This window comes from Rhinocladiella mackenziei (assembly GCF_000835555.1).
Source record: "Rhinocladiella mackenziei CBS 650.93 unplaced genomic scaffold supercont1.1, whole genome shotgun sequence".
NCBI lineage: Eukaryota > Fungi > Ascomycota > Eurotiomycetes > Chaetothyriales > Herpotrichiellaceae > Rhinocladiella > Rhinocladiella mackenziei.
In genome coordinates, this window is record NW_013550604.1 from 665,942 (window position 1) to 691,185 (window position 25,244).

The 25,244-nt window shown below is 50.0% G+C and overlaps 11 protein-coding genes and 1 non-coding gene across 12 annotated transcripts; 5 read left to right on the plus strand and 7 right to left on the minus strand.

The window, feature by feature from the left end:
* Window positions 1–514: 514 nt before the first annotated feature.
* Window positions 515–2,875, plus strand: Z518_00233 (vacuolar protein sorting-associated protein 1; the record flags this gene model as incomplete). The annotated part of the gene is made up of 5 exons (XM_013420837.1): window positions 515–540; window positions 597–666; window positions 721–815; window positions 892–2,649; window positions 2,707–2,875. The coding sequence occupies 5 exons, from the start codon at window positions 515–517 to the stop codon at window positions 2,873–2,875; spliced, it is 2,118 nt and encodes a 705-aa protein (XP_013276291.1).
* A 952-nt stretch (window positions 2,876–3,827) lies between these two features.
* Z518_00234 (uncharacterized protein) lies at window positions 3,828–4,608 on the minus strand (the record flags this gene model as incomplete). Its single annotated transcript, XM_013420838.1, has 3 exons — window positions 3,828–4,163; window positions 4,248–4,343; window positions 4,507–4,608. 3 exons carry the CDS (start codon window positions 4,606–4,608, stop codon window positions 3,828–3,830), a joined length of 534 nt encoding a protein of 177 aa, XP_013276292.1.
* A 1,264-nt stretch (window positions 4,609–5,872) lies between these two features.
* Window positions 5,873–7,467, minus strand: Z518_00235 (signal recognition particle protein SRP54; the record flags this gene model as incomplete). Its single annotated transcript, XM_013420839.1, has 2 exons — window positions 5,873–6,321; window positions 6,372–7,467. 2 exons carry the CDS (start codon window positions 7,465–7,467, stop codon window positions 5,873–5,875), a joined length of 1,545 nt encoding a protein of 514 aa, XP_013276293.1.
* A 224-nt stretch (window positions 7,468–7,691) lies between these two features.
* Z518_00236 (uncharacterized protein) lies at window positions 7,692–8,531 on the plus strand (the record flags this gene model as incomplete). Its single annotated transcript, XM_013420840.1, has 1 exon — window positions 7,692–8,531. One exon carries the CDS (start codon window positions 7,692–7,694, stop codon window positions 8,529–8,531), a length of 840 nt encoding a protein of 279 aa, XP_013276294.1.
* Window positions 8,532–8,677: 146 nt separating this feature from the next.
* Window positions 8,678–9,276, minus strand: Z518_00237 (uncharacterized protein; the record flags this gene model as incomplete). The annotated part of the gene is made up of 3 exons (XM_013420841.1): window positions 8,678–8,922; window positions 9,017–9,123; window positions 9,197–9,276. 3 exons carry the CDS (start codon window positions 9,274–9,276, stop codon window positions 8,678–8,680), a joined length of 432 nt encoding a protein of 143 aa, XP_013276295.1.
* A 1,267-nt stretch (window positions 9,277–10,543) lies between these two features.
* Window positions 10,544–12,064, minus strand: Z518_00238 (uncharacterized protein; the record flags this gene model as incomplete). The annotated part of the gene is made up of 1 exon (XM_013420842.1): window positions 10,544–12,064. The coding sequence occupies one exon, from the start codon at window positions 12,062–12,064 to the stop codon at window positions 10,544–10,546; it is 1,521 nt and encodes a 506-aa protein (XP_013276296.1).
* Window positions 12,065–14,648: 2,584 nt separating this feature from the next.
* Z518_00239 (uncharacterized protein) lies at window positions 14,649–15,686 on the plus strand (the record flags this gene model as incomplete). The annotated part of the gene is made up of 1 exon (XM_013420843.1): window positions 14,649–15,686. The coding sequence occupies one exon, from the start codon at window positions 14,649–14,651 to the stop codon at window positions 15,684–15,686; it is 1,038 nt and encodes a 345-aa protein (XP_013276297.1).
* A 132-nt stretch (window positions 15,687–15,818) lies between these two features.
* Window positions 15,819–17,702, minus strand: Z518_00240 (uncharacterized protein; the record flags this gene model as incomplete). The annotated part of the gene is made up of 1 exon (XM_013420844.1): window positions 15,819–17,702. One exon carries the CDS (start codon window positions 17,700–17,702, stop codon window positions 15,819–15,821), a length of 1,884 nt encoding a protein of 627 aa, XP_013276298.1.
* A 1,782-nt stretch (window positions 17,703–19,484) lies between these two features.
* Z518_00241 (uncharacterized protein) lies at window positions 19,485–20,384 on the minus strand (the record flags this gene model as incomplete). Its single annotated transcript, XM_013420845.1, has 1 exon — window positions 19,485–20,384. One exon carries the CDS (start codon window positions 20,382–20,384, stop codon window positions 19,485–19,487), a length of 900 nt encoding a protein of 299 aa, XP_013276299.1.
* Window positions 20,385–21,119: 735 nt separating this feature from the next.
* Window positions 21,120–22,130, plus strand: Z518_00242 (uncharacterized protein; the record flags this gene model as incomplete). Its single annotated transcript, XM_013420846.1, has 2 exons — window positions 21,120–21,296; window positions 21,345–22,130. The coding sequence occupies 2 exons, from the start codon at window positions 21,120–21,122 to the stop codon at window positions 22,128–22,130; spliced, it is 963 nt and encodes a 320-aa protein (XP_013276300.1).
* A 2,037-nt stretch (window positions 22,131–24,167) lies between these two features.
* On the minus strand, window positions 24,168–24,350 carry Z518_00243 (uncharacterized protein; the record flags this gene model as incomplete). Its single annotated transcript, XM_013420847.1, has 1 exon — window positions 24,168–24,350. One exon carries the CDS (start codon window positions 24,348–24,350, stop codon window positions 24,168–24,170), a length of 183 nt encoding a protein of 60 aa, XP_013276301.1.
* Window positions 24,351–24,700: 350 nt separating this feature from the next.
* Window positions 24,701–24,826, plus strand: Z518_00244. The gene has a single exon. It is a non-coding gene; the product is annotated as a tRNA-Ile (tRNA).
* The last annotated feature ends 418 nt before the right edge of the window (window positions 24,827–25,244 follow it).

Genomic DNA, 25,244 nt, shown 5'->3' on the forward strand with positions numbered 1-25,244 from the left:
ATTAATATATCAGGATCACTATTGAGGTTTTTCATCTCATCTCGTTTCGTTCCCTACATATCCCACCGACTCTAAATGTTGCCTGTTCTTTCGCCACGACAGGGCGAGTGACGTATATTGAAAAATTGTCGGCTCGCCGCGAGACAGGAATTGCCCCTGAAGTCTTTGACGGGTGCCTGGCTGTGGCAGTACCTTCAAAGCTGAATGTTGAAAACAGGTACGACACGTAAGCCACAGCGCCAAGGGCCTGACGCTGGTGAGCTGCTAGTTCTCTTTTTATCTTGTTGTGGCTGCCGTCTTGTGGCTTCTTGTATTACGGCCCAAGCGCGGCGAGCATCACTGACCATCGCAAGATTTAGCCAGCAGCCTACATATCACTCCCACTTCTCAACCACTTCCTCCCACCCAGCACCTGTCTCTCGATCTCGCTCTACAGATATCCGCTCGACGCAGCGTCAAATCTATCCGCTCTGATTTGCTTCAAGACCCTCTTCCGCTCACCTTTGCCCCGACCATGGCGGCACCTCCTGGGGGATATTCGTGAGTGCTATCAACACATCGACGATAGAACCCCCATGATCTGACTTGTGCTACAGAATCAACGTGAACGACCCTACCCTCATTGCCCTTGTCAACAAATTACAAGATGTGTTCACAACGGTCGGAGTATGTTCTCCTGTCCATCCCCCGGCGTGCATCAGTCTGACCGTCAACCTCCAGGTACAAAATCCCATAGACCTACCACAGATCGTGGTAGTCGGATCACAATCCAGCGGAAAGAGTTCGGTTCTAGAGAACATTGTCGGCAGAGACTTGTAAGCACACAACGATCCCCCCTCTTCCATCCTCCCCTGGTGGTTTCCCTTGAATCAATCCTAACTCCTTCCCGAGTCTTCCTCGAGGTTCCGGAATTGTTACACGTCGACCTCTCGTTCTCCAACTCATCAACCGACCGCCCCCGGCCAAGTTGCAGACAAATGGAGTCTCAGAAAAAGAGATGAAAGAGACGACGGATAGTCAAGCCAATGTCGATGAATGGGGAGAATTCCTCCACCTTCCCGGCCAGAAATTCCATGACTTCAACAAGATTCGGGATGAAATTGTCAAAGAAACCGAGGCCAAGGCAGGCCGGAATGTGGGGATCTCACCCGCTCCTATCAATCTGCGAATATACTCCCCCAATGTGTTGACGCTCACCTTGGTCGATTTACCGGGCCTGACCAAAGTCCCCGTCGGAGATCAGCCACGAGACATTGAACGACAAATCAAAGAAATGGTCCTCAAGCAAATATCCAAGCCTAACGCCATCATTTTGGCTGTCACGGCGGCCAACGTCGATTTGGCCAATTCAGATGGGTTGAAACTGGCCCGTGAGGTGGACCCGGAAGGTCAGCGAACAATTGGTGTACTGACCAAGATCGATCTTATGGATACCGGCACCGACGTGGTCGACATTCTCGCGGGCAGAATCATTCCTCTCCGATTGGGTTATGTCCCGGTGGTCAACCGAGGCCAGCGTGATATCGAAAACAAAAAGCGAATAGATTTGGCCTTGAGAGCCGAGAAGGAATTTTTCGAAAACCATCCTTCCTACAGGAATAAGGCGTCGTACTGCGGCACTCCCTATTTGGCCCGGAAACTCAATCTCATTCTGATGATGCACATCAAACAAACGCTCCCGGATATCAAAACCCGAATCACCACGTCGCTACAGAAATACTCCCAAGAATTGGAACAGTTGGGTGCGGGCGACCTCCTGGGGAACAATAGCTCCAACATCATCCTCAATATCATCACTGAATTCGCCAATGAGTACAGGACGGTTCTGGATGGAAACAGCGCCGAACTGTCTAGCAATGAGCTCTCGGGCGGTGCTCGAATTTCTTTCGTCTACCACGAACTGTATTCCAATGGGATCAAGGCCATCGATCCATTTGAGCAGGTGAAGGATATCGACATCCGGACGATCCTGTACAATTCGTCCGGTTCTTCCCCGGCTCTCTTTGTCGGCACCACTGCGTTCGAACTCATTGTGAAACAACAAATTCGACGGCTGGAAGAGCCTTCTTTGAAATGTGTTTCTCTCGTCTACGATGAACTAGTTCGTATTCTTGGTCAACTTCTGCAAAAACAGTTTTTCCGGAGGTACCCACAACTCAAGGAAAGATTCCACACCGTGGTCATCGCCTTCTTCCGCAAAGCAATGGAACCAACCAATAAGCTGGTGAAAGATTTGGTGGCGATGGAAGCTTGTTACATTAACACCGGCCATCCGGATTTCCTCAACGGCCACCGTGCCATGGCTATTGTCAATGACAGACACAATGCCAACAAACCGACTCAAGTGGACCCTAAGACGGGCAAACCTCTACCACCATCGGTGCCACCGAGGGCGGGATCACCGAGTCTACCTACTGACGGTTCAGAGCAAAATTCAGGGTTCTTTGGTTCATTCTTTGCCAGCAAGAACAAGAAGAAAATGGCCGCCATGGAACCGCCTCCAGCCACCCTCAAAGCCAGTGGAACATTGTCGGAACGTGAGAACCAGGAAGTGGAAGTGATCAAACTATTGATCAACAGCTATTTCAACATTACTCGGAGAACAATGATCGACATGGTGCCCAAGGCCATCATGTTGTCCCTAGTCCAGTGAGTCCCATGTTGGCTTCACCTCTGTTCGATTCTCTGCCGCTAATCCGTGACTAGACATACGAAGGACGAAATGCAACGTGAATTGTTGGAACATTTGTACCGAGCACAAGAACTCGATGAACTGCTTAAGGAGAGCGATTACACTATCCGACGACGAAAAGAATGCCAACAGATGGTGGAGAGCTTGAGCAAAGCCAGCGAAATTGTCAGTCAGGTGCAGTAGAGTGGCGCAGAACATCGACTTCATTGAAGAAACAGTGCTTTCCTTTGGTCTTAAGTGGAGATCGCTTTTCTCAGGCCTAAGGAGAAAGCACACGGATATATATATGCGAGTCTTGGTGATGGAGCGATTGCGACAATTCAATAGGCATATGGTGTAGGGAAAAGGAGTGCATGTCCGACAATCCCTTTTGGGGTCGATTTTGCGCGTCCAACAGTCATGATACCACAACCTCCTGGATTTGCTTCTGAGCTGGTTTTGGCGGCGCGAAGATCAGTTAGAGTAGAGATTGACAGACTCGGATTCAAGTTTGTTACGATATCAGCATGGATGGAATGCCAATGATTCGGTGGTGAAAGGAGCCTCGAGCGTTGTGAAAGGTTTCTTCCGTTGAAGGTGGGCAGGGCAAGCAGCGAGCAGTGAGTTCACAGAGGGGGAAGTGAGTGTCAGCGTTAGGATAGGAGGATAGTGATGATGAGAGCCAGGATGACATCCAATGCTCATACTTTTCTTCTGTCCACAGGTCATTGAGTCGGGTCATGGTAGATTCGACATGAACGTGAAGTTCTAAAATGCTTGGATAGTCCCGGTTCTGATGGTGGGCATGTTATTTTTCATGATATAACCTCGACAGGTCAATTTCCAGTTTTCAATATCACCAGCGTAAATTCCGTATGAAGCGGAGCATCCCTTTCCCATTCCCAAATCCTGGAATGTTGATGATTCCCTTTCCTTCTATGTCTCTATTTATGTCCATCTCATTTGCGCCCGCAATGCTCGCTAAGAATTTCAGGGTCCGACGAAAAATTCCCCACGACAGAGTGTGTTAGCACATTCATGTCCGTCCCGTTCCGTTCTCTTTCGTTTCTCTTCGCCCCAAAATTGCCCTCCAGGGAGAAGAGGGGGGAAAAGCCGAAATCAGATTATCACCCGCTGATAGTAGTACATCGACCGATCAATCGCTTTCCGGCATGCGCATGTACGCATCGATCGCTGCGGAAAATGCCGCGAAACCCGCACACCCCAATACTGCCGCCTGAGGTCCCGCTTTATACGCCAGCCCCCCTCCCGTAAGACAGCCCGCAAGCACGGAGTTTGTGAGGTCAGACTTCGCTCGGAACCCTTCAATCGCACACTCTGTCCCGGAATATATCGCGCCGATCATGGCGAAGTTCTTTGCGGAACTGTAGGATTTCGAGCCCATGTCTTTGAGGCCGCGGCGTAGTTGCTCCCGTACAGGAAGAGAGGTGAGTTGTTGCCCTTGTGGACTTAGCGGAGTGTCGTAGGCCATCTAATAATACAATTTATCGGTATCGAATCTCGAGTAAATTTTCTTTGGTAGGACGGGCGACGGGAGATGAAAGGGAAAACGTACACTGGACATGAATAGCCCAAAAGCTCCGCCGAGGACGAAGCCCATGCCTCCAGCCAGAATGGATTTTGCGACGCATGATTCCATGCCTTTTTGCATCTATATTCGCCAGACCCATATTAGCCAAATGTCCGTTATTCTTGGCTACAAATGCGCGAATGTTGCTCGAGTAATAGAAAAGCGTTGAGTTCCTGTCATATGCATGCCGATGATGGGCATCGTCTGACTCGGCTTCATGGAGAATGTGTGTGAGTGTCCATACCATTTTCACCATCTGCTGCTCTTGTTCATTAAGACCTGCGTTGCCGCCTGCGCCTGCTCCCGCGCCGCCCATGCCCGGAATATACATGCCGGGAAAAGACATTTTGGGAGACCCACAACTGAGAAGGAAACAAGGAAGCAAATAGGGACGGAGGAAAACACGGATAGAGGGGTGGATAAGTCGGTTGTCGAAAAATGCAAGAAATTTGCGAGGACGAAGAGATGTTGGAGATAAGAGGCTCGGAAAGCTCGTCTCCGATTGGCGGAGCAAAGACGGTGTCACGTGCTGCTTCGACGGAGTGAGCAAGGCTCGGCGTGCAGGAACTTTTTTCAGGAAGTACGGAAAGGCGAAGTGATTAATCTTGGTCACGGAGGGCGGACATAAGCTTGGTTTTGCCGTGGTTGTTGACATGATTTGAGCTCCTGACGATTCTAGCGTCGGAGCGATCAAAGGGAGAGGAATATCTAGGGAGATGGGTTGTTAATTGAGGCCGGGGAATTCCCGAGGATTGCTACGGTGTGAGAAGGTCTGTTGATATTTGATCGTGCATTGCCGAACCTATCTGCTTTGATTGTCCACTTTGTAGGCCTGGAGCCAACAGAATTGCTCTGATGAGCCATGACATCGACCAAATCTGGCCGCTGAGCTGTTTCCGCCATGATTGTGCCAGGTGTTGGTTCCTGGATTCTTTCCCCCCTAGGGCCAACGTATATCTTGCGCCGGAGCGACTAGCGAAGCATATCTTGTGCTCAGAGGCTTCTTAGAAAGACCACGGTACAGTGTATTCTCTGTGTCATAGAACCTATTCCAAATACCACTCTGAAAAAGACGTAACCACACATTGCGGTCTGATCTCTGCCTCTCTTTTGGTGGTTGAGTTGGTGCGTCGTTGCTATTGATGTCGGCTTTCAAATTCCCTTCATCATCTCGTACTCTTAAGTCATTGGTGTTTGTGTAAATTCATGTATTCGTTCTTGTTGGTGCCAGCAAGAGTGGGAATGGTAGGTAGAGACTTTGGTGCGACGTGGTGTTGTCGCGGTGTTAGAGGTCCATTTTGGTATAGGATCTTCCGTCGGCGTGATTTATAGTATTGGAGTTTGTCAACGGGCCCCCCACCCCGAACCAAAGATTATCGACAATGCTGTCTGAAACTTGAGACTCGGGGTCCTTCCGGTGGAAGAAACACTTCCAAGTGGCGCCAAAAAAGAGTAGGCAGACTATCTGCACTGGAGAAGGAGGTCAGCATAAAGCACGGTGAGGGCGAAAGTCGAAAAAAGCATACCTGGTGCCCGTCATGTACTAGGCCAATAAGAGGTCCTTGCGATATGAAGTCCACTTCATACTTGGCAGAAAGTCAACAGTGTTGCTACCTTCCGCGACCTCGACCACCGCCCATGAACTGGCTCATCATGGCATTCAAATCCATGCCACCGGGGTTTTGACCTCCTAACATGCTCATCATCTTTGCCATATCTCCTCCAGGGAAGTTTCCACGTCCCTGGCCCAAACTTTGCATCCGTTTTTGCATGGCTGCCATCTGCTGGGCTTTGTTCCCTCCTTGCATCATAGACTGTGCTCTCTGCATATTCTTCTTGCTTTGTCCCATTGATTTAGCAAGCCCACTCATGACTTTATGTTGTGTAAGAAGTTCTTCAACATCCCGCACGCTGGTACCAGACCCGCAAGCGATTCTCACCATTCGTGTCGGTTGTGAAATGAGAATTTTCCCATCGGAATCAAGTTCTTTCGTCGTCATACTGTCGAAGATATAAATCATGCGCTTGAGCTTCTCTTGACCATCTTCGTCGGTCATACCTAAGAATCGGCGTTAGAGGACGGTTAGAGTCTGTCCGGAGGGCCCGTACCTTGCATCATGCTTCCCAGACCGGGTATCATGGACCCAATCTTCGAGAGCGGACCCATCTTCATGATATTCGTAATCTGTTCTTTCATATCTCGAATCGTAAAGATACCCTCCGCTAAATGCTTTTGAGTTTCTTTCATTCCAGCCGATTCTCTCGTGATGGACTGAATTTGATCAATCAACCCAGACATGTCGCCATAGCCTAGAAGCTTGGAAATGAACGGCTTCGGGGCAAATCTTTCCAGATCCATCATATGCTCACCGGTTCCCAGGAAAATAATTGGCGTGTGGGTTGCGGCGACCGCTGATATGGCGCCACCTCCGGCGGCACCGCCATCCGTCTTGGTGATAATAATTGCACCGAAATCCGCTGTCGCCTTGAAGGCGGATGATTGTGCTTCGGCCGCTTGGCCAATGGTCCCATCCAGTACCATGATGGTCTGATCCGGTTTGATCGCTTTTTGTACCTGAACCATCTCGGCGAAAAGATCGGCCTCCTGCTTATGTCGACCCGAAGTGTCCACAATAATGATCTCGAATTTCTCCTTCTTGAACCGGGCAACTCCTTCGGCTGCAACGACAGCAGGGTCTGTCTGGGTCAATGAGCCATAATATGGTATCTTTGCCTTCGTGGCATTTTGCTTCAATTGGTCATATGCACCCGCTCGAAAAGTATCCGCACAAACTAGACAAGCTTTGAATCCTCGTTGTGCATAGTATCTGGCCAATTTCGTACAAGTGGTGGTCTTTCCAGCACCTTGTAGACCAACGAACATTATCACGTTCGACTTTCCTTTCTTGGGCTTGTAGGGTTCGGCATGAGGATCGACTAGTTGAACCAGATGATCAAAGACGGCTTGTTGTATCAGTCGCTTCTTACTATTGGAACTCGTATTCGGTGGTAGATCTTTGAAGTTTACAGCGCCTTGAATCGATTTTCGAAGATTCTTGACCAGTCGAACATTCACATCGGCTGATAAAAGAGCCGAACATATCTCTTTGATCATAGCATCGAAGGCTTTCTCGTCGAGGTTAGGTTCGCGATTAAGGTTCGAGACTGCGGCGTTAATACGCCGTCCGAGATCTGAAAGTACCATCTTGCAAAGAGCATCGAGATATATGGAAAGTTCTTTGGATCAGGTCAAGGGTCGGTGGTACTTTCAGCGTCGTGGTTTGCGGCATGACGCATATGGAAAAGTGGAGTGAGCAGGCGAACGCTCCGCAGTAGACAAATTTGGTGCAGCTGACTTTTTTTTTTCCGGTGCAATCCCCGTTGCACCATTCCGAGCAATTGGGTTCTCCGCTCCAAGATATGTCTAGAATGGCTCCTTTATCGCAAAAGAAGCGCAAGCTTCAAGATGGAATGCGAGGGAACACCCAACGACCAAAGAAGCGCTTTCGCAAACAGTTGGAATACCACAGTTCTTCCGAAGACTCTGATGGAGAGGACAAGGATTTTGCGGCTGTCAATCTCAACGATTCTGATGAAGAAGTGGAATCCAGAGCTGTTTCTCAGACAAATTCCAAAGCTATGAAGCAGAAACATTCTGAAATTGAGTCCGAAGACGGCGCAGAAAGGGAGGACCCAGATGAAGAGTCGGATCAGAATACCTCATCGGACGACGATGATGACGACGATGACGAAGAAGAATCAAACACGGCAGCTACACGAAAGCCCCCGAGCAAAAGAAACAATCCCGAGGCGTTCTCCACCTCAATCTCCAAAATCTTATCCACCAAATTATCACAGTCGGCGAGGAAAGATCCCGTATTGTCACGAAGTAGAGAGGCTGCAGAAATCAGCATCTCTCTCGCCAACGAACGACTGGAGAAAAAGGCCAAGGCCAAGCTGAGGTCAGAACGGAAAGAAGATCTGGAAAGGGGGAGAATCAAGGACGTCCTCGGTCTGAATTCTGGACAGGCGGGGGAAATCGCTGAGGAGGAAAAGAGGTTACGAAAGATCGCCCAACGGGGAGTCGTGAAACTTTTCAATGCGGTTCGTGCGGCCCAGGTCAAGGGCGAGCAGGCAGCCAAAGAAGAGCGAAAGAAAGGAACAATTGGGATGGCCAACAGGGAGGAGAAGGTCAATGAAATGAGTAAACAAAGCTTTTTGGACTTGATTGGCGGGAAATCGAAAACCAGGAGCACCTCGGTGCCGTGACGCCTGCGTGGAATACGAACCCTTTTTATGACTCGTACCTTTTGAAACAAGAAGAACCATCCTAAGCCAGGAGGAGCGAGCATGACAGCGTATTATGAGTACAAGATCTTCTATCGTCCACCAGGGAACCATAGCCGGTTCGCGTGTCAGCTTCGCTTTTCAAAATCCGAAGCTTGCATGTTGCGTGTCATTTGGGGCAGTCTCACCACCAGCCCGTCGAGTTCTGGTGACATCTGCACCTGGCATCCCAACCTCGATGTTTCGGTTAACCCAAAAGCGAGGTCTAACATGTCATTCTCGTCATCGGTCGCCTCGGGGATCTTATCGTACATATCTTCGGATTCGACGATTACATGGCATGTAGAACAGGCGCAGGAACCTCCACACGCACCTAGAAGCAGGTGTTAGCCCAGTTCAATGACCGTTGCAGCGGCAGCGCATAGCAAGCTGAAAGATATCTCCAAATAGGGTGATCCTGTGCTCACCTTCCATCTCCAAATCATTAGCCTGCGCTATATCAAGCAGATTGTCGCCTTTGGACACTTCAAACTCATGCCTCTCGCCATCTTTGTCGATAAATGTGACGTGCAGCCTGTACAAAGTGTCAGCACACCCCAGCTCTTGATTTTTTTTTTTTTCCTGTCTCTTGTAGCGTATTATCATACTCTTCTCCAAGTTTAGGCGGATCGAGATGCCCATGATTTTTTGCTGGGCTCGTAGAAAACCGCCGCCTTCCCAGTTCCATCACGTGTATCTGCTGTCTAATCTGATCTTTTTTCAATTCGACTTCATGTTGATGGCGCCGGCATATTGTGAACGCAGATGCATGGTGCTTTTGGTTAAAAACTCGACATGCGACGCCGGTTGGTGGTTGAGTCGTCCGGTCAGATCGAAGATATCTGGATATGTTTCCCCTAACAAGACTCCGGGCCCCGTTCCATGCAGACATACTTCTCTCACGCTCTCTCGCTCTCTCCGCGGTGCTCGAGGTGAGATGTCGAGAGAGGACTGCTGCTCTGAGTCAAGACCAGTCGAGTACAAATTGTTAACGACTGAAAGAGCGACCCAAAATCTAAAGGACCGAAACCCGAGGCCGAACTGCGGCGCGTTGCTATTGGGGCTGTGACGCAATCTTGGCGCATGCCTCTCTTTATAACAAGAAACGTCGAGAGTATCGTTTCCCTCTGTACTGTAGCCATAATACGGCTTCGGAAACGATTACAGATCTAATATTTACGCATCGAACATGTCTTGTGTGCTTCCCACCCTGCCTGAAAACTGGGCAAGCGAACAAGCACTGATGATTTGTTGCACCCAAGCCTCTTCAAAATCAACATCCGAAGAATGATACATCCTCCACCGACCAATGGTGGATGGCCTTGTCATGTTTGGAGCATCCTGTAAAGATCAAAATCATGATTTCCTTGGTCGGAGATGGCGGTAGACGCTTTATCTCGTCGGAAAGGTTAGCGAGCGTCCTGCGTGCAAATGCTCGAAAATGAGGTAAGTATACGAATTCTTGTAGGACCGTCTGAATGCATAGTATATCTCTGTTTTGGTTCACCGGTTTACAACATCTTGTCCATCATTATTTTTCGTTGCAGCAATGGAGACGGCCACCCTGCAATCTTCTCCTGCCCACTACCAATACACTAGGCTGGATTCGTGGACTCTTCTTCCATGTGACCTTGAGAATATCACTCTCATCCGCTTGCTTGCGGTCTTGATCCTCAGCCTCATCGATCCGTCTAATATTCTGTCAGTGCTATGAAGGCCGGATTATCTACGCTAGATCTCCAGTCCAGAAAATCCAGCCACGTCTCGGTTTCATTTCATGCTCACTTGAATCGACAAGTCCTCTAAGACAAATCAAGCCAAACAGGAACGAAATCTAAGGTAGCCTTCCCTCTCTGCTTCCCATTTACCTTACTGGCTTCCTATACTCTCTCTCTATGTATCTAGGTTCTTGAGTGTTCACATCCTATCGCCTCGCCATGTCAGTCAGATATTTCCTAAACATCTTTAACACTGCCACCCTTGACATCGATCTCCTCAACAATTTCCTCCTTCCTGGTCCCCTCATCACCTGACACCGCCATCCCCGTTGCCGAAGACTGCACGTGCCTCCTCCTATACCTCACCTTGTCTTTCCTCCCAAACCATCCCAAAAGATTAATCGGCAATAAGATAAACACGATACCTAGCGCCGCCTGGCAATACAGTGCATCCTGCATATTAAAAGGCGGGTTCGCATTGGGACCAGCGCGGAGCGCGTCCATAATAAACAGGAAAATTGCCCCCAAAAAGTTGCCCACAGACCACGCGATGGACGCGGTGAATTCGGCCGGGATCGGGTACAAGATTTCGGCGAGGGCTTCCATCGTAATGGCCAGGCCGCCTGTGCAGCAGATGCCGATGAGGATGGACATGGCGAAGACAGCAGCAACGTTTCCCGAGGGAGGGACCCAGATGTATCCGATGAAGCAGATGGCCATGGCCGTTTGAGAGATTTTCAGGACGGGAATGTGGATTTGGAAACGGTCGGCGATTGGAGCGAGGAGCAAACCGGCCGTGATGCCGATCCCCGCTTGGAGGCCGGTGAGGAGACCGCCGAGTTGGTAGGGAAAGCCATATGGCATGAGAATGAGGAGGGCGAGTGAGGTGGAGGCGTTGAAGAAGCCGACTTCGGTCATAAAGGGGACGGCGATCATGTAGAATTCGGGAGAACGCAGAATCGCGAGGGCGTGTTGTTTGCGCGTGATGTGGGAGTATGGGTCGCACTCGTTCAATGAGGCTGGTGTTGGAGGGGCGGAGGGGACCAAAAAGGCCACGACGCTGATGACTGTGGAGGCGATGGCAAGATACAAGATGCTGTTGGGCAAAGCGGCAGGAGAGGTGACCATGTACGGAGTGCAGAGGGCTCCGAGCATCGACCCCAAAGCCGGAGAGATGGTCCCCAAAGCCGTCGGTGTGGTGCGGTGAGCAGGAGAGAACCAGAGTTGTGAATAGACCGGAGGAAGAGGCACGATGAACAGCTGTGACAGACCCAGGATTGTTTGTCCGACCATGGTACCGGCGTAGCTGGCGGTCCGGACTCCGGCGTAGCGGATCCAGCTGCCAACGATGATCCCTAAGGCTCCAATGACGAGGCTGGTCTTGATGCCGTACCGACTCAGGATCCACGAGGAAAAGACGAACGGGATGAATGTGAAGCAGTAGACGATGGAGAACCAGTTGATGGCGCTAGCACCGACAGAGAAATGAACCTGCGCGAACTGTGTGACCATGGCGAAACTGAGCCAGGCCCAGGTCACGGCGACATTGGTCAGGACGATGACGGCCACTCCTAGCCATCGACGCTTGTATGTTTTGATGGACTCATTGGGGTTGTGGACAGGTTGCGCGTCACATATTGTCTCCATTTGTCCGCGGGTGACGGATGCGGTCTCGACGTTTCTGCCTTGTATGGTGATGGTTGAGTCTTTACCATCTTTATCGTATGGCAAGGGGGGATCTTGAGCTGACGCTGACATGATGAATCGGGGTTCGCTTGGGAGGTCTCCTGCTGATAGAAAGATATGTTTTGAAAGACTCGATTGTGTCGTCCCCTGGTTTTCTCGGGGAAAGGTCGATATATCGGGCCCCATTAAATACATTTCGACCTCCGCGAAAGGGCTGTCAAGACATAGACCCAGCGGATGGCAGAGATAGGAGATACACCTACCTTCTCACACACTTCAATAGATAACCAGACAATACTCACATGCCAGGTTTGAGTCGGATTCGCCCACTTTAGGGTGTATCTTCGTGTTCATCAAAGATAACCGAAAATGGAAAGTCATCGATATCAAGCCACAAAGAGAGACGGGAAGACGTCTATGGAACTTCTAGATCTAAGAAACACCCTCGCAAGGTCAGGGACTTGTCTAGCACGGAGATGTTCCGGAGGGCCACTCTCGGCATATCTGTCACGGTCGTAATCAGTATCCTAATCGGCCGATTAGGAATAGTGACGTGTCCTCAATGGCCTCTAGCGGCATGGCAAGTCAAGTGGAGACGGGGGTTTTGGCCAAACAGTATAGGACTTATACCCCAAGACAGTCAGATATCTCATTCCGCTTGTTCAGAAAGGTCGAAGGGGAAAGTGGTCAGGTCAGGTCAGGGTCAATCTGTCGTTGGTTTTTATTTGTTGACGCCAGATCCATTGGCTGCGCGCCCGTGGACATCTCTTTGCACCAAATTTCAACAGAAGTGGTCAGTGATTTCGGTTGCTCTGCAGATCCAGATCCAATAGACCTAACCACCGGAAAGAACCGATTGGTACGGCTTTGGGAGACTAAGCAACGATGTTGTCGGTGTCCGAATGGTTTGAGTATACTTCTTCTGGTAGACCGAAAGCTGGACTGATGACCCCTCGCTCAGTTGGATGTAAGATCGACTAATCCATACGATGTGATAGTCGTTGGTGCGGGATGCACAGGACATACGGGCCAGATTGCTACCAGAGATCTTCCTACAAGAGTTAATATGTTCCAAATGTTGAAGGCCTCGAGGCAGCAAGGGCAGACTGAATGACATAATTGACTCCTTTTTCAGGTTCTCCTTCTCGAAGCTCGAGATCGTATTGGTGGCCGTACCTGGTCATGTCGAGCTGGAAATGGAGATGTGTGTGAGATGGGAGGCACCTATATCCATGAGGCGCGTGTGGACTGAGATTTCACGGCACGGCTTGAAAGATTCCGCCAATGACTGCGCAGAGCAGTTCTAGAGGTCAGGGCCTCCTTCTGCGTGATCTTGGATGGGGCCAGAAAGGATCGTCTTGCGGCCGAACTGGTATGTTGCTCTTGATTTCCCAGGCTGGACGCTGTGTGGACATTCATCTAACATATTCTTTAGGACACGTGGCTAGGGAAAGCCATGTATGTCCACGTACATGTTCTCTAGCCTGGACGGTATGCAAAGCACAAACGCAATAACGTACTTACACAGTCCCCTGCATAATCAAGCATGCACAGCAAAATACGACGCAATGTCTGCGATAGACCGATTCGACTAACCCAAAGGTGTCCTGACTGAAGAGGAGTTCAGTATGGTAGAAGCATACACGTTGGTCATGATTACCCCATTTCGCAGCTCGGACCCGGTAAAAGCATCAGTCATGACAGCTGACGTTCAGGTTTTCCATGCCCGCAAGGTCATCTATACGATTCCGTTGGCAGTTTTGAAAAATAAGAGTTTCACACACTCCTACCGTCCTTCAAAGCCAAGCCATTGCCCAAGGTCGCGGAAATTTCACACCCAAACTGCATGCTCTCGTGGTCTGGTACCATGTACAATGATGTTGATGCAGTACTTGCTAGGAGTGACTGTCACTGGTCTTCTGGTTCGGACACAGACCTCATTGTTTCGGCGCAGATGTTCATTAAATGCTCAGGAATTCCCAAAAGAACAGCAAGAGGATCTAGAAACCCTAGATGGTAAGATGGAGCGACTGGTAAGATTCAAACATACCCCAGCTCTTTCCAGCCGATAGGAAGATTGAAGTGTACCAGCAGAGACATCTCATGGGTGGAGGGGCTTTATCGATGGTGCAATCAAGTCTGCCATATTGGTTATGAGGGAGGTGGAAATAGAACTCTCAGAATTTGTCTCTATACCATCGACTTTACATGTAAATGGCGCCCACCTTTGAGTGTGCTTGAGAAGGGGGTGTGGTGCGATGGGATTTTTATCGCAGAAAGGGATAATGGCCGAACACTATGCCATATCGAACAAACAACGTATTTCCTTTCCGGCCAACTGAGCACCTCGGCGACCTGGACGCTTGAATTTCATTATCGTGCTAGTGCTGGCGGGGCTAGACCCTTCATTTGCTGCTCGTTGATGTGAACCCGGTCATAAGATCGGTGAGAATTGCCTGCTGGGCGTTCTAAATCAGCGGAACAGAGTTTGCTCCTGGTGGTTGCTTAAATATGTGATTATGAACATTTCGTTCCTCTGCTTGTAGCGACATCTGTATTCTCTTGACATATCACGCGGAACTAAATGAAGGCTGTCTCGAAGGTATACGCTGGCTTGGTCCTTGTGATGAGGCTTAGCGTGCCCCTACCGTTGGTTATGCTCTACTACCTTTTCCCACGAAATCGACCGCATCCTAGCTACTCGTGGCATCAAGCAACCGCTAACACTGTCATTCGTTGGTTCCTGGAGTTCATCGCTCACATCCGTCCAGTTTCACGTCAAGACGTTGGTGTTGACGCTCAAAATCAGTCTAATGTCGTCGTCATCCCGATTTCCAGCGAACCGATATACGAAACACCCCTCGATGATGACAAGTCGATCCGTCCTTCCAAAATCCTAGGCACCTGGTATCCTCAGCCGCCACTCGACACGACCGGGAAACCAAATACCAGTATCGTATTGCATTTTCACGGCGGCGGATACGTGATTGGGAGCAGTAAACCGGCAGATTATGGATATATGGCCATCAAGTTGACAGAGTATTTGGCGCCATATGTCCTCCTCCCCGAATATCGACTGGCCTGTACATCTCGAGGCAGATTTCCAGCCGCTTTGCAAGATGCGGTATCCACTTATCAATACTTGTTTGACTTGGGTTATCGACAAGACGACATTATTCTCTCGGGCGACTCGGCAGGTGGCAACCTTGCATTGGGACTTCTGCGATATCTAGCCGAGCATTCACATCTCGATTTGCCCGCACCAAGGCGCACCTTCCTTTGGAGTCCATGGGTGGACGTCGCCAGGAGTCAAAATACCGCCACCATTGGCCAGAACCCGAATTACCACACCGACTACATTCCAGCAACGTTTGTGGAATGGGCAGCCAATAGTTTTGCACCCCCCGGCGAAGTAAATGTCAACTCCCGATATATTTCCTTCACTGGAAGGCCTTTCCGCACAGAATCAACGTTGTGGATTCATGCCGGTGCATTGGAGTTGATGTACTCGGAGATTGTAGAGTTCGTGAGCCTGATGAAGAATGAAAAGAATATAGTCCATTTCCATACTTCACCGAAGGCATATCATGACATCGTCGAAACAGGATACATCAATGGGTTCAAGGACGAGATCAGAGAGGTACTCAAGATGGCACAGGAATCTTTGAAGCCAAGCAAACCCGGGTCCTCTTGAGGGCCCTTGTCCTTCGCGCCTGCGCTACAATCCCGCGTGGTTCTGAATCGAGAGCCAGAGTTCCTTTTTCCCGGACTCAACTCGTTCATGGACTCCGTGGAACATCTGGATCAAGGAGGAAAGCGCAAATGGTCACCATAGAAGAACGTCGTATTCTGGTTCCAAGCTCATATCTTGCCAGTAGAACTTCTCTTTCCCGGGTAGGGTTCGCATCTGCCACGCGGTCTTCACAATGGTGGACGCAACATCAACAATCTTCAACCCATGGCGTCTCTTGCGTCGAAACCAGGACAGCATGGATTCACGAAGCGCTGGGCTTTCGCATTCCGCACCGATGATAATGGAAAACCAGACAGAAATGCATCCACATGTTCCATTTGTTAACGTCTCCATCGCCTCTAGACTGTCGAGGCCTTTTCGCACAAAGTATTGAATGGTGTGCGGAGGAAATCCGAGTACACCACGTTGGAAGTAGATGAGGGCTGCACAATAATACACGTCGCCTAGATGGCGTATCAACTTGGCCTCTTTGGTTTCTGCGCAGTCTCTTTGTGGAGGACCCGGAACCTGCATATACAGTCTCATCTCCAGGGTTTGAAGGTCTTGAGGATCTGGCGCGCGCTGTGCCAATCGAAACTCGTGAATTTGGGAAAGATTGCAGAGCATTGATTGATTCATGCCAAAGATGTAGTCGAATCCGTCATCGTCGGCATTGATCGCCGTCAATGTTTCCATGACGTCGGCGGGAAGGTCCAGATTCCCCATTATTGCACCGTAAAGATACAATGAGCACACGACCGGCCGGGTCTTCTGCAAAATGTCCTGGTTACAGAAGCCAGTGTTGATCAGCCATCTGATGCCTCCGAGAACATGCTGCCTCCATTCGACCGGGTGACCAGAGATGGAGAACTTTGTGTTGTACACCAAAATCGCTAACGGAATGCCTTCATCTTTGAGATGATCGGTCAGCGAGAGCGCCTCACGCAGGTAGTGGAAGAATAGCTGTTCGTGCTGGAGTGCCAATTGCTGGTAGCGGCCATGTGACCCTTTCAATTCGAGCAGACTGTAGCTAGCTACCGCCGACATCGAGTGGAATAGAGCAGTAGACCCATTGGGCCTTCCTGAATTCGACAGGATTCCCTGCAGCGCCATTGGCAGAAGAATCTTTCGCAAAGGATTCAATGCAGTATCTAGCGGGATCAGGTTTTCTGCAAGAAATGTCACCCAGTGGTGTATCAATTCTCTGTGCCAGGCCGGAAGAACGAGCATGTCCATATGGCGCACAGTGCGTGATGATCCATGAGTCTGCTTCCATGACTTGGAAGTCATGTCCGATTTCGACTGGTGGTAATGACCCTTGGAGGCATCTGTGGTGGGGCTTTCATCCGAGATTGAGAATCTTTGGGGACTCTCCCACATGGGGGAAGAAGGTCTTCTCGAAATAGTACTCTCGGCACGTCCTGTGCCAGTAATGCTGTTATCCGATGGTGGTCTACCGGATATGTTGCACGCCATAGAGGACCACGAGTGGGCGATACCAGACGAGTCCGAATCAACAGCATCGGCGTCAGTCTGTGACTGAGAAGGGTTGGAGCCGACGTTGGAACGCGGTGTGAGGTGGCTGCTCACGCGAAAGACCGAGAAAGGGCCCATCGACTTGGAAATGTCTTCGTCAGTGCATTTCTCTAGGGTATCCAACATGGCAGTAATATCGACAGGGGACACATTGTCGAGCGCCGGTCCATGGTCAGACGCAGTGACAGGATTCCGAAGACGTTCTTCCGGCTCCGGTTTTCCATTGTGAGTATATTTGGCCCACCCCAATCGCAGGCCATATCCTTGACAGTGAAGAGAGTGATTGAGGCATCGTTGGCACCGAGGCTTGTGCTTATCGCATTTGATACGACGAGCCCGGCACGTCCAGCAACCGGTGGACGTCTTGAAACGAGGGTGCGGTGGGACTTCTGGCGATGGAGACGAGTCATTCTGTCCTTGTAGGTTTAGGACGGAGAACATGTCGAGCTATCTTTCCATGTCAAAGAAAGATTGAGGGAGGGTTGGCTCAGCTCGAGCAGTGCCATAGCAAATAAAACGTTCGGAGGATCTCTGTCTTGACTATTTCCCCAGAGAGGAAAAGAGCGTCCAAGATGGAAGGCGGGGGCTATTGCGAGCTGCTGAGTGGTGGGTACATTGAGAATGCTAGTATTCTCGCCCTATATATTATGTACTAGGTAGGTCCTGGATGGGTCAATGCTTCTCGCGAAACTACTCAGCTGGTCTGTGGAGGTGTTGTCGGGACGTTAGAGGGCCCACGTTCATTTCGAGACGTTGCGAGTGGCAGCTCGTCGAGGTGTTTCCTCGCGCTGTATATCGCAAAGTCATCCACAGGTTGCGCGTCTGATGTAGTGTCGGATAGACAATCTCGGAAGGGGGAGGAAGAAAGCTGGCCGGCCAGCACTGTCTTCCTCATGCGATAAGCCCAAAGAGTGGAATTCGATTTAGGCCAACATAGCCAACGACACCTTTTTGTCCACGGGTGCCTCTCGAAGTCGGACGAACTCGAGAAGCCCATTTGACAAACCTTGGCCGACCATCTAAGTGAGATTATCATCTTCCCGGATGAAGAGAAAACTTGTTCCTCGTCATCCCAGCTTAAGTTCAGTTAGAACCAGACACCTCGGAAGGTACATATGGGTTCGACAGCCAGATCAAGAGCATCTATTTACGAAACATTTAGCAAACATTCGATCGGGAGAAGTTGGCACATTATTTGAAGCTCTGGCACATTGGGAGCCAGCCAACGAAGTCTTAGAAGATCCCACGAAGGCATATTGAATCTCTTTGGGTTCCTGAATCCAACGGCAAAATGAAAATACGCTCTCTTTCTCTTGTGGCCGCTCGCCTGAATCCAACATGAGTCTCCCATCTCTGGTCATTGTGTGCTGATATGTTTATTTCCCTTTTTTCCCAGAGCTGTATTCTCTCGCCCATCTGCTCATTGGATTGCATCGAAGATCAAGTGGTTCGCTTGGCCCTAGCGTAGAAGCACAACCGTGTAGCCTGTCGAAACTGTGCTCAGTGATCAGTTCCCTGTCGAGGGTAGGCCCTATGGTGGAGGCATGATAGTCATAAGCACAGCCGCCAGGACAGTAAGGAAGATTGCTACGGACAGATCGAAGGGGAGAGTACCAAGGCACGATGGAGGGCGAATGTGGGAGGTGGAAGACGTAGTCGACAGGTGCGAACGCAGGTCCGGGTGAGAGCAATAGGCCCGGGCTCGCCTAGATGAGCAAACGGCCCCCTTACGACGGGCGAAGCAAATGTCTCAGTGTGATTCTGGCCAAGACGCCAAGGACGGCACCTATAAAATGGCCAACGATCGTTCATAGCTTAGGCTAGTCTTCAACCCACTTTTTCATAGGTCTGCTCCGCTCCCAAATTCTTTCTGTCGAGCATGCCTTCGTATCACGGTTGGGGGCCAAATGGCCAACATTCCCGACTTCCACCTACTCCTCCAGAGTACCAGACCGCCTATCTCACACCCATGAGTGCGGTTTCCGGGCAAGGGTTTTATCCTTCGCAAGGCGTTCACTCCCGTCGGTCCCATTCGTCACGAGACTATAACGACCGATACCAACCTCCACCCGCCTACACTGCTCTACAGTCTCTGTCAGGACAAGTAGCGCGGCTCGGACATGCTCAACCCTCTCAAGAATATCCGTATCCTCCACCATATGTATATTCCTGTACGAAGTTCCAAGCTATCATCAGAGCATTCCGATCGCCTCTCAGTCTCAATTAGGCTTTGAAATATGTTCCCTTGTTGAGATCATCAAGAAGAGAAGCCTCAACAGGATTCCACCCTAGCTGTTCCTGCGTGATGACGCTCGTAGCTTTATTGTCCGCCGTCAGGGCAAATTCCAACCACCCAAAATGTTCCTGGGCTTCTGCTAGCGTTTTGCTGACTACTGGTACATCAAGGTGCCTGCCGATAACCTCTGCGATGCTTTTGATCGGTACGCCCTCTTCCGCCACGGCATGATACACGGAGCCTGCAATACCCTTGTCCAAGGCCAACTGATATGCTCGGGCGGTGTCCAAAACGTGAACTGCAGGCCAATGGTTGAGTCCATCGCCAATATAGGCGGACACGCCTTTCTCCCGTGCTATAGCGACAAGCATTGCAATGAATCCATGATCGCCATCTCCGTGATTCGTAGGCGGGAGGCGCATAACCATGGCGCGGACTCCTTGATCCACCAGAGACAAAGCCACTTTCTCAGATGGCCCGCGAGCAGCGCCACCGGGAGTGGAAAGATCGGGGGTGTCTTCTTCGGACGCAACACGGCCAAATGGAAGCATCAGAGTACCCGAAGTGATGATCAGAGGCCGGTTCGATCCAGCCAGAACAGCCCCCATTGTTTCGATGGCTTGCCTGTCCGTACGACAGTTCCCTTGGTAGTCGGCGAAGTCATGGATGAAGGCTAGATGGATGACGCCATCTGATTCGGATGCGCCTTTCTTGAGGCTGTCCAAGTCTTGTAGCGAACCTCGAAGCACTTCAGCTCCGAGGGCAGTCAGTGCCTCTGCCCCTTTGTCTGAGCGAGCGAGGCCTAAGACCTGATGGCCAGTACGGAGAAGCCTTTTGACAACAGGAAGGCCGATCCAACCCGTGGCACCCGTGACGAAAACACGCATTGTGGGCCTGGTCCGGTGATGTACGTGTATAGACACGGAGAACTGGATCAATAACGATTCGGAAATTGACTGTATTCTTGTGAGGAACTCTTTGGTCGTGCTACAGTACCTGACAGATGTGCCACCCTTTTATACCCTTCATCCTGCTAGGGGTAGGGAATAAAGAATCCCTCAAATCCATAACGTCATGTCTCTGACCAGATGTATTATTCGTATGCCACAGCAAAACACGGGTCGAGGTTAGCGCAACCTGGGGTCAAGGGCTTGTTGCATCCAACGCGAGCTGCGGTTAGCCTTGGTGGGTCCATGCAAGGGGATTCGGAGATAGCGGAGTGGTTTTCCCGCTCCCCAGTGGTGAATATCACTTGATATACTCTCCATTGTTTGCGACGCCAGCAACGCTTCTCCATTCGATGACCTGTCAAACACAAACTATCGTCGACATGAGATGGCTATCTTAACTCAGGGAGGAAATGTTTCGCGAAAGCGCAGATCCTATAGAAAGTCCCTAGAAGGCTGCAAGAACTGCAAGGTCCGAAGGGTGAAGGTACGGATCATCATCCTCTGTACATTGATTGAGATCACGGCTCACCTCAAGAGTGCGATGAATCAAAACCCCACTGTCAGCGATGCAAATCATACGGAGTCCTTTGCAACTATACTCTGGACGATGCAGACTTGCTGCAGGCTTCGGCCCAAGCCTCCCAGAGCTGGACCATCCAATATCGCGGAACAATGCCAGCATTCAAAGACAATGCCCCCGCCATCGCCAGATTCAATACCGCTGTCAGCTTCGAATTGGACAGGCAATGTACCGAGCTATTGAATCAGTTTCGGACCCGCACCATATATTCTCTCGGAGCTAAATACGTGGAACTCGCAGAGAATGCCTTTTACAAATTTGCTTGCTCGGTAGCGCGATCATGGTCCTTATTTGGTTCCATACTGACAAAGAGATAGTATCCCTTTCTAATGCACGCTTTATTAGCTATCACGGCCCTGCATAATCGCTACATGGGCGTGCGGGATTCCAGACATGGGCGAAGTATACCAGCAACTTATCATGCATCTCAATGCATAACCCTCTTCAACCATGCATTATCCCAACCTGTTCAGCCAGAAGCCCGGGACCCACTATGGTTGACCGCGGCCCTTGTGGGGATCATTGCTTTCTCGTCAATCGAATCATTGTCGCCAGAAGAATCATGGCCTCTGAAACCATCGGAGCCGGGTGATCTGGATTGGCTGAACATGTGCAAGGGAAAGATGGCCGTCTGGAAGCTCACAGATCCCTTACGACCCAACAGCGCATTCCGGTCCACCTCTGACGAGTACGCCCAGCTGTTCGCTTCCATTCCCAGTGTTGGAATCGACAATGTTCCCTCCTCCCTGTCCCGCATCTGTGGCCTCGACTCATCATCCACGGCCGAAAACAGTCCATACTTTACAGCGGTACATGTTCTAGCTCAACTTCAAAACCTTCCCCATGATCGGGTGACGATGGCGAGATCTCTGGCCTTTGGGTTCCACATGCAAAAATCCTTCAAGGCTCGATTACAAGAGAAAGATCCCGTGGCTCTCTTACTGTTGGCTCTCTGGTATCAAAAGGCCGGGCCGACTGTGTGGTGGATTGACAGTCGGGCGAATATTGAAGGTCAATCTATCTGCCTCTATCTACGGCGCTATCATAAGAGCAACCGACAAATACAGGACCTTCTACCTCTCGACACACCTTCTGTCCCGTGATATCATTGTCTGTACGTATCCTTCCTCCGTTCCAGCACTGATCCTTGCAAAGGGAAAGCTGCTATTGTTTGGAGATGTCCGGGTAAAGAATTCGGAGAAAATCGCTCTTATAACTATCATGTTGAATAAATTTGGCGGATTACATTGAACGTCTCTTCAAAGAGGCTTTTCATATACTGGGATAAAGTGATTACCTCATTTCGTTACCTTACTACTCGAGAATCTGAGCCATCGGCCTTTTTGACAAACTATGAGATCTCCCCAGGTATTTCCCTGCCATGCTCTCTTGGCAAATCTACCCATACGCGAACATTGATAATTTCCGTTTGCGCCATCTCATTCACGCTGTCTCTACGAGAACCTTTCCGGTTTGAAGCCACCTCTGGGGTAAAAAGAACATCGTTGTGGCAAAACTGCGGAGCCGCCGGAAAGCATAGAAAGATCAAACACAGGACCACAGGAAACCAAAGATTGTGCGTCGTATTCTGCATAGGGGTGGCAGCCACATAAGTGATCCAAGTCGATGGAAGTGTCAGTAACCTAAAGCATTTTGATTCGTGCTTTGGTCCGGTTGATCCATGGCTCACCGTTGGACAAGACAATACTAATTGAAGGCCGAATCAGCGCATTCCGCTTCCTTCTGGATATTGTAAATGACCTGTCGGGCGTAAAACTTCCAACGAAGCATACACTAATGTAGACTGTGGTGAAGTTTGAATGGCAAGTACGGCCGTATAAGGTAGAAGTCGAGACTGCAAATTAAGCTCTCGAGAGTCGTAGCATGAGACCATAATGAATGCTCTTCTGTACTAGGATGGACTTTAGCGACAAAACAGCTGTCCCACCATGGAAGAGATGGGCGAACGTGGTATCCATTCGAGGGTGTAGAAGGCCAGAAGCACTAGCATATCCAGGTGTATCAGAAGATCTTGGAAGAGCAGAAGAACTATAATATCGTCAATATATCAGATGCGGTTGAGTCGGCTTACTTTTGTGCGAGGCTGTCTTTCCTACGGAGGCCTCCGAGCATTCGACGGAACCCATTTGATGACAGTTGTCCATTCAATCTCATCTGAGTCGGCCCCTTCACGAGAATTGGATGACAACCTTGGTCTCGAGACGCTGATCGAAGAGAGCACAATACTTAGGCGCGTCTTCGATACCAATGTTTGAGCTAACGATAAAGCTTGGTGAAGCTCTGCCGCTGGAGATCAATTGAGTCAGTTCCGTAGCGTGTTGCAATGCAGAACCATGCCCCTGCCCATTTTCAAAGCCTGGGCCGAGAACTGCGTCAGGGGGGATAGAAAGGTTTTGATCTCCGAAACATACCCCGGGATGCTTATACCTCTATAATCATTGGTGTTTTCTACAGTATCATTTTGTACAACACGATGCCACCAATTCGATCTTCCCCTGCGCGTTGACAGTCTGGTAGCCCACACAATTGACACTTCGGGTGACGCCATCTGGTTCCAGGGCCATGATTTGCTTCACTGGATCAGCGCAGTTGAAGTTGATTCGAATATCCCCAATCGCCTCGGTGACGTCAAGGCGTTGTGGGACATGGTGGATAGAATACACCCTCGACGCACCTCGGTGCATGGCAGAATATACAACGAGAAGACCGAACGGGACCAACACCAAGGACTACAACAGGATCTCCTGGTTGAGAGTCAGAGTAATCGAGAGCCGTCCATCCAGTGGCGAATATGTCAGACAAAAATAAATTATCCATTACTGTGGTAGCATGGACGGTTTCGCTGGCTGTCATCTGCATTGTGCAACTGAGACGTATTCAGCTATGTAGTAGAACATCCTCCACTAGTGTTTGGGTTTTGCCAACGGCAATAAGTTTGTCGAAACAGGGTCTGATCAATCGTATTTTGACAACCACCAAGCTGGCCAGCTCCGAATGAGATGGGCAAGTAGGGTCCAAAGGTGAAATGGCCATCATCCACATTGTCCGGAATCATGACGTAATCTCCGACGTGCAGAGACTGGCCCGCACGACCAATCGAGTCGATGTACCCAATGGCTTCATAGCTGTCGCAAACGGTTGCTCAGGACTGCTGAATTGCCCATATTGTAGTACTGCAAGGCAGTAACGCGAACAATGGCATTTGTCTCATTTTGGAGCATAAAAACCGGCATATCAGTCACCGAGATGTTGTAAACGCCGATAAAGACCGCGGTACACATATTGTTGCGTTCAGGTGGCATTGAAAGAGCATCTGCTATGGAATCGTGCTTGAAGGGTAGTTCTGGGTATATTGAACTGGGAGGCTATTTTCGTTAAGATGGAATGGTGCCATCTTCCAGGGCCTTAGTTGTAAGTTGTATACGTTCTTTTGATAGGCTGTGGAGTCTAGAGAAGAATGCGTTGTTCTATCTAACAGGAGAGCTAGACTAAGGAGGCTACAACATTGCCAAGTAATATGTCACGTGATTGGCCAACATCTCGAGTCAAGAGGACGTTGGACAAGAGTGACGTCATGGTCGCTTGCTTGATAATTTATATTTTAATTCCACAATGCGTCCCAACAATACAACCCGACTCTACGGGTTGAAATGGTCCCTTAGATCAGTTGGTTAGATCGTGGTGCTAATAACGCCAAGGTGAATAACTATTGACAATCTCAATTTCGATTGATCGCTAACTGTAGTTTAGGTCGCGAGTTCGATCCTCGTAGGGACCAATTTTCTTTTTTGCTTTTATAGTTTTCCGGACCCCCGTTTGTAAAGCCAGGCAAAGATCTCCGCCTTCGTCTCCGGTTGGCACGTTGTCGCTCGCTGGGGGCATGGGGGTTTGTGTCTGCATAGTTGAACCGGAGTTGGCCCCCTTCTTTCGGAGCTTGAAGTTACTTCTGCTTTCGAGAGCACCCTTCTTTTGGCTTTTCGCGCTGTGACTTCCTCTGGTCGAGAATGCCGGACTAAAATCAATTTGATATGCTACCCTGTCACACCATATTGCTTCTTCAAATGGACTTCGAGGCGTCATGCATTGCGCTGAGTGACCAGCCCTCACCCGTCTTCGACAATATTGGCCACCCTAGCCCGTCGCATTGTCCAATAAGTGTTGCATCTTTCCTAGCAACTTCCGCCCCTCGGCGCCTA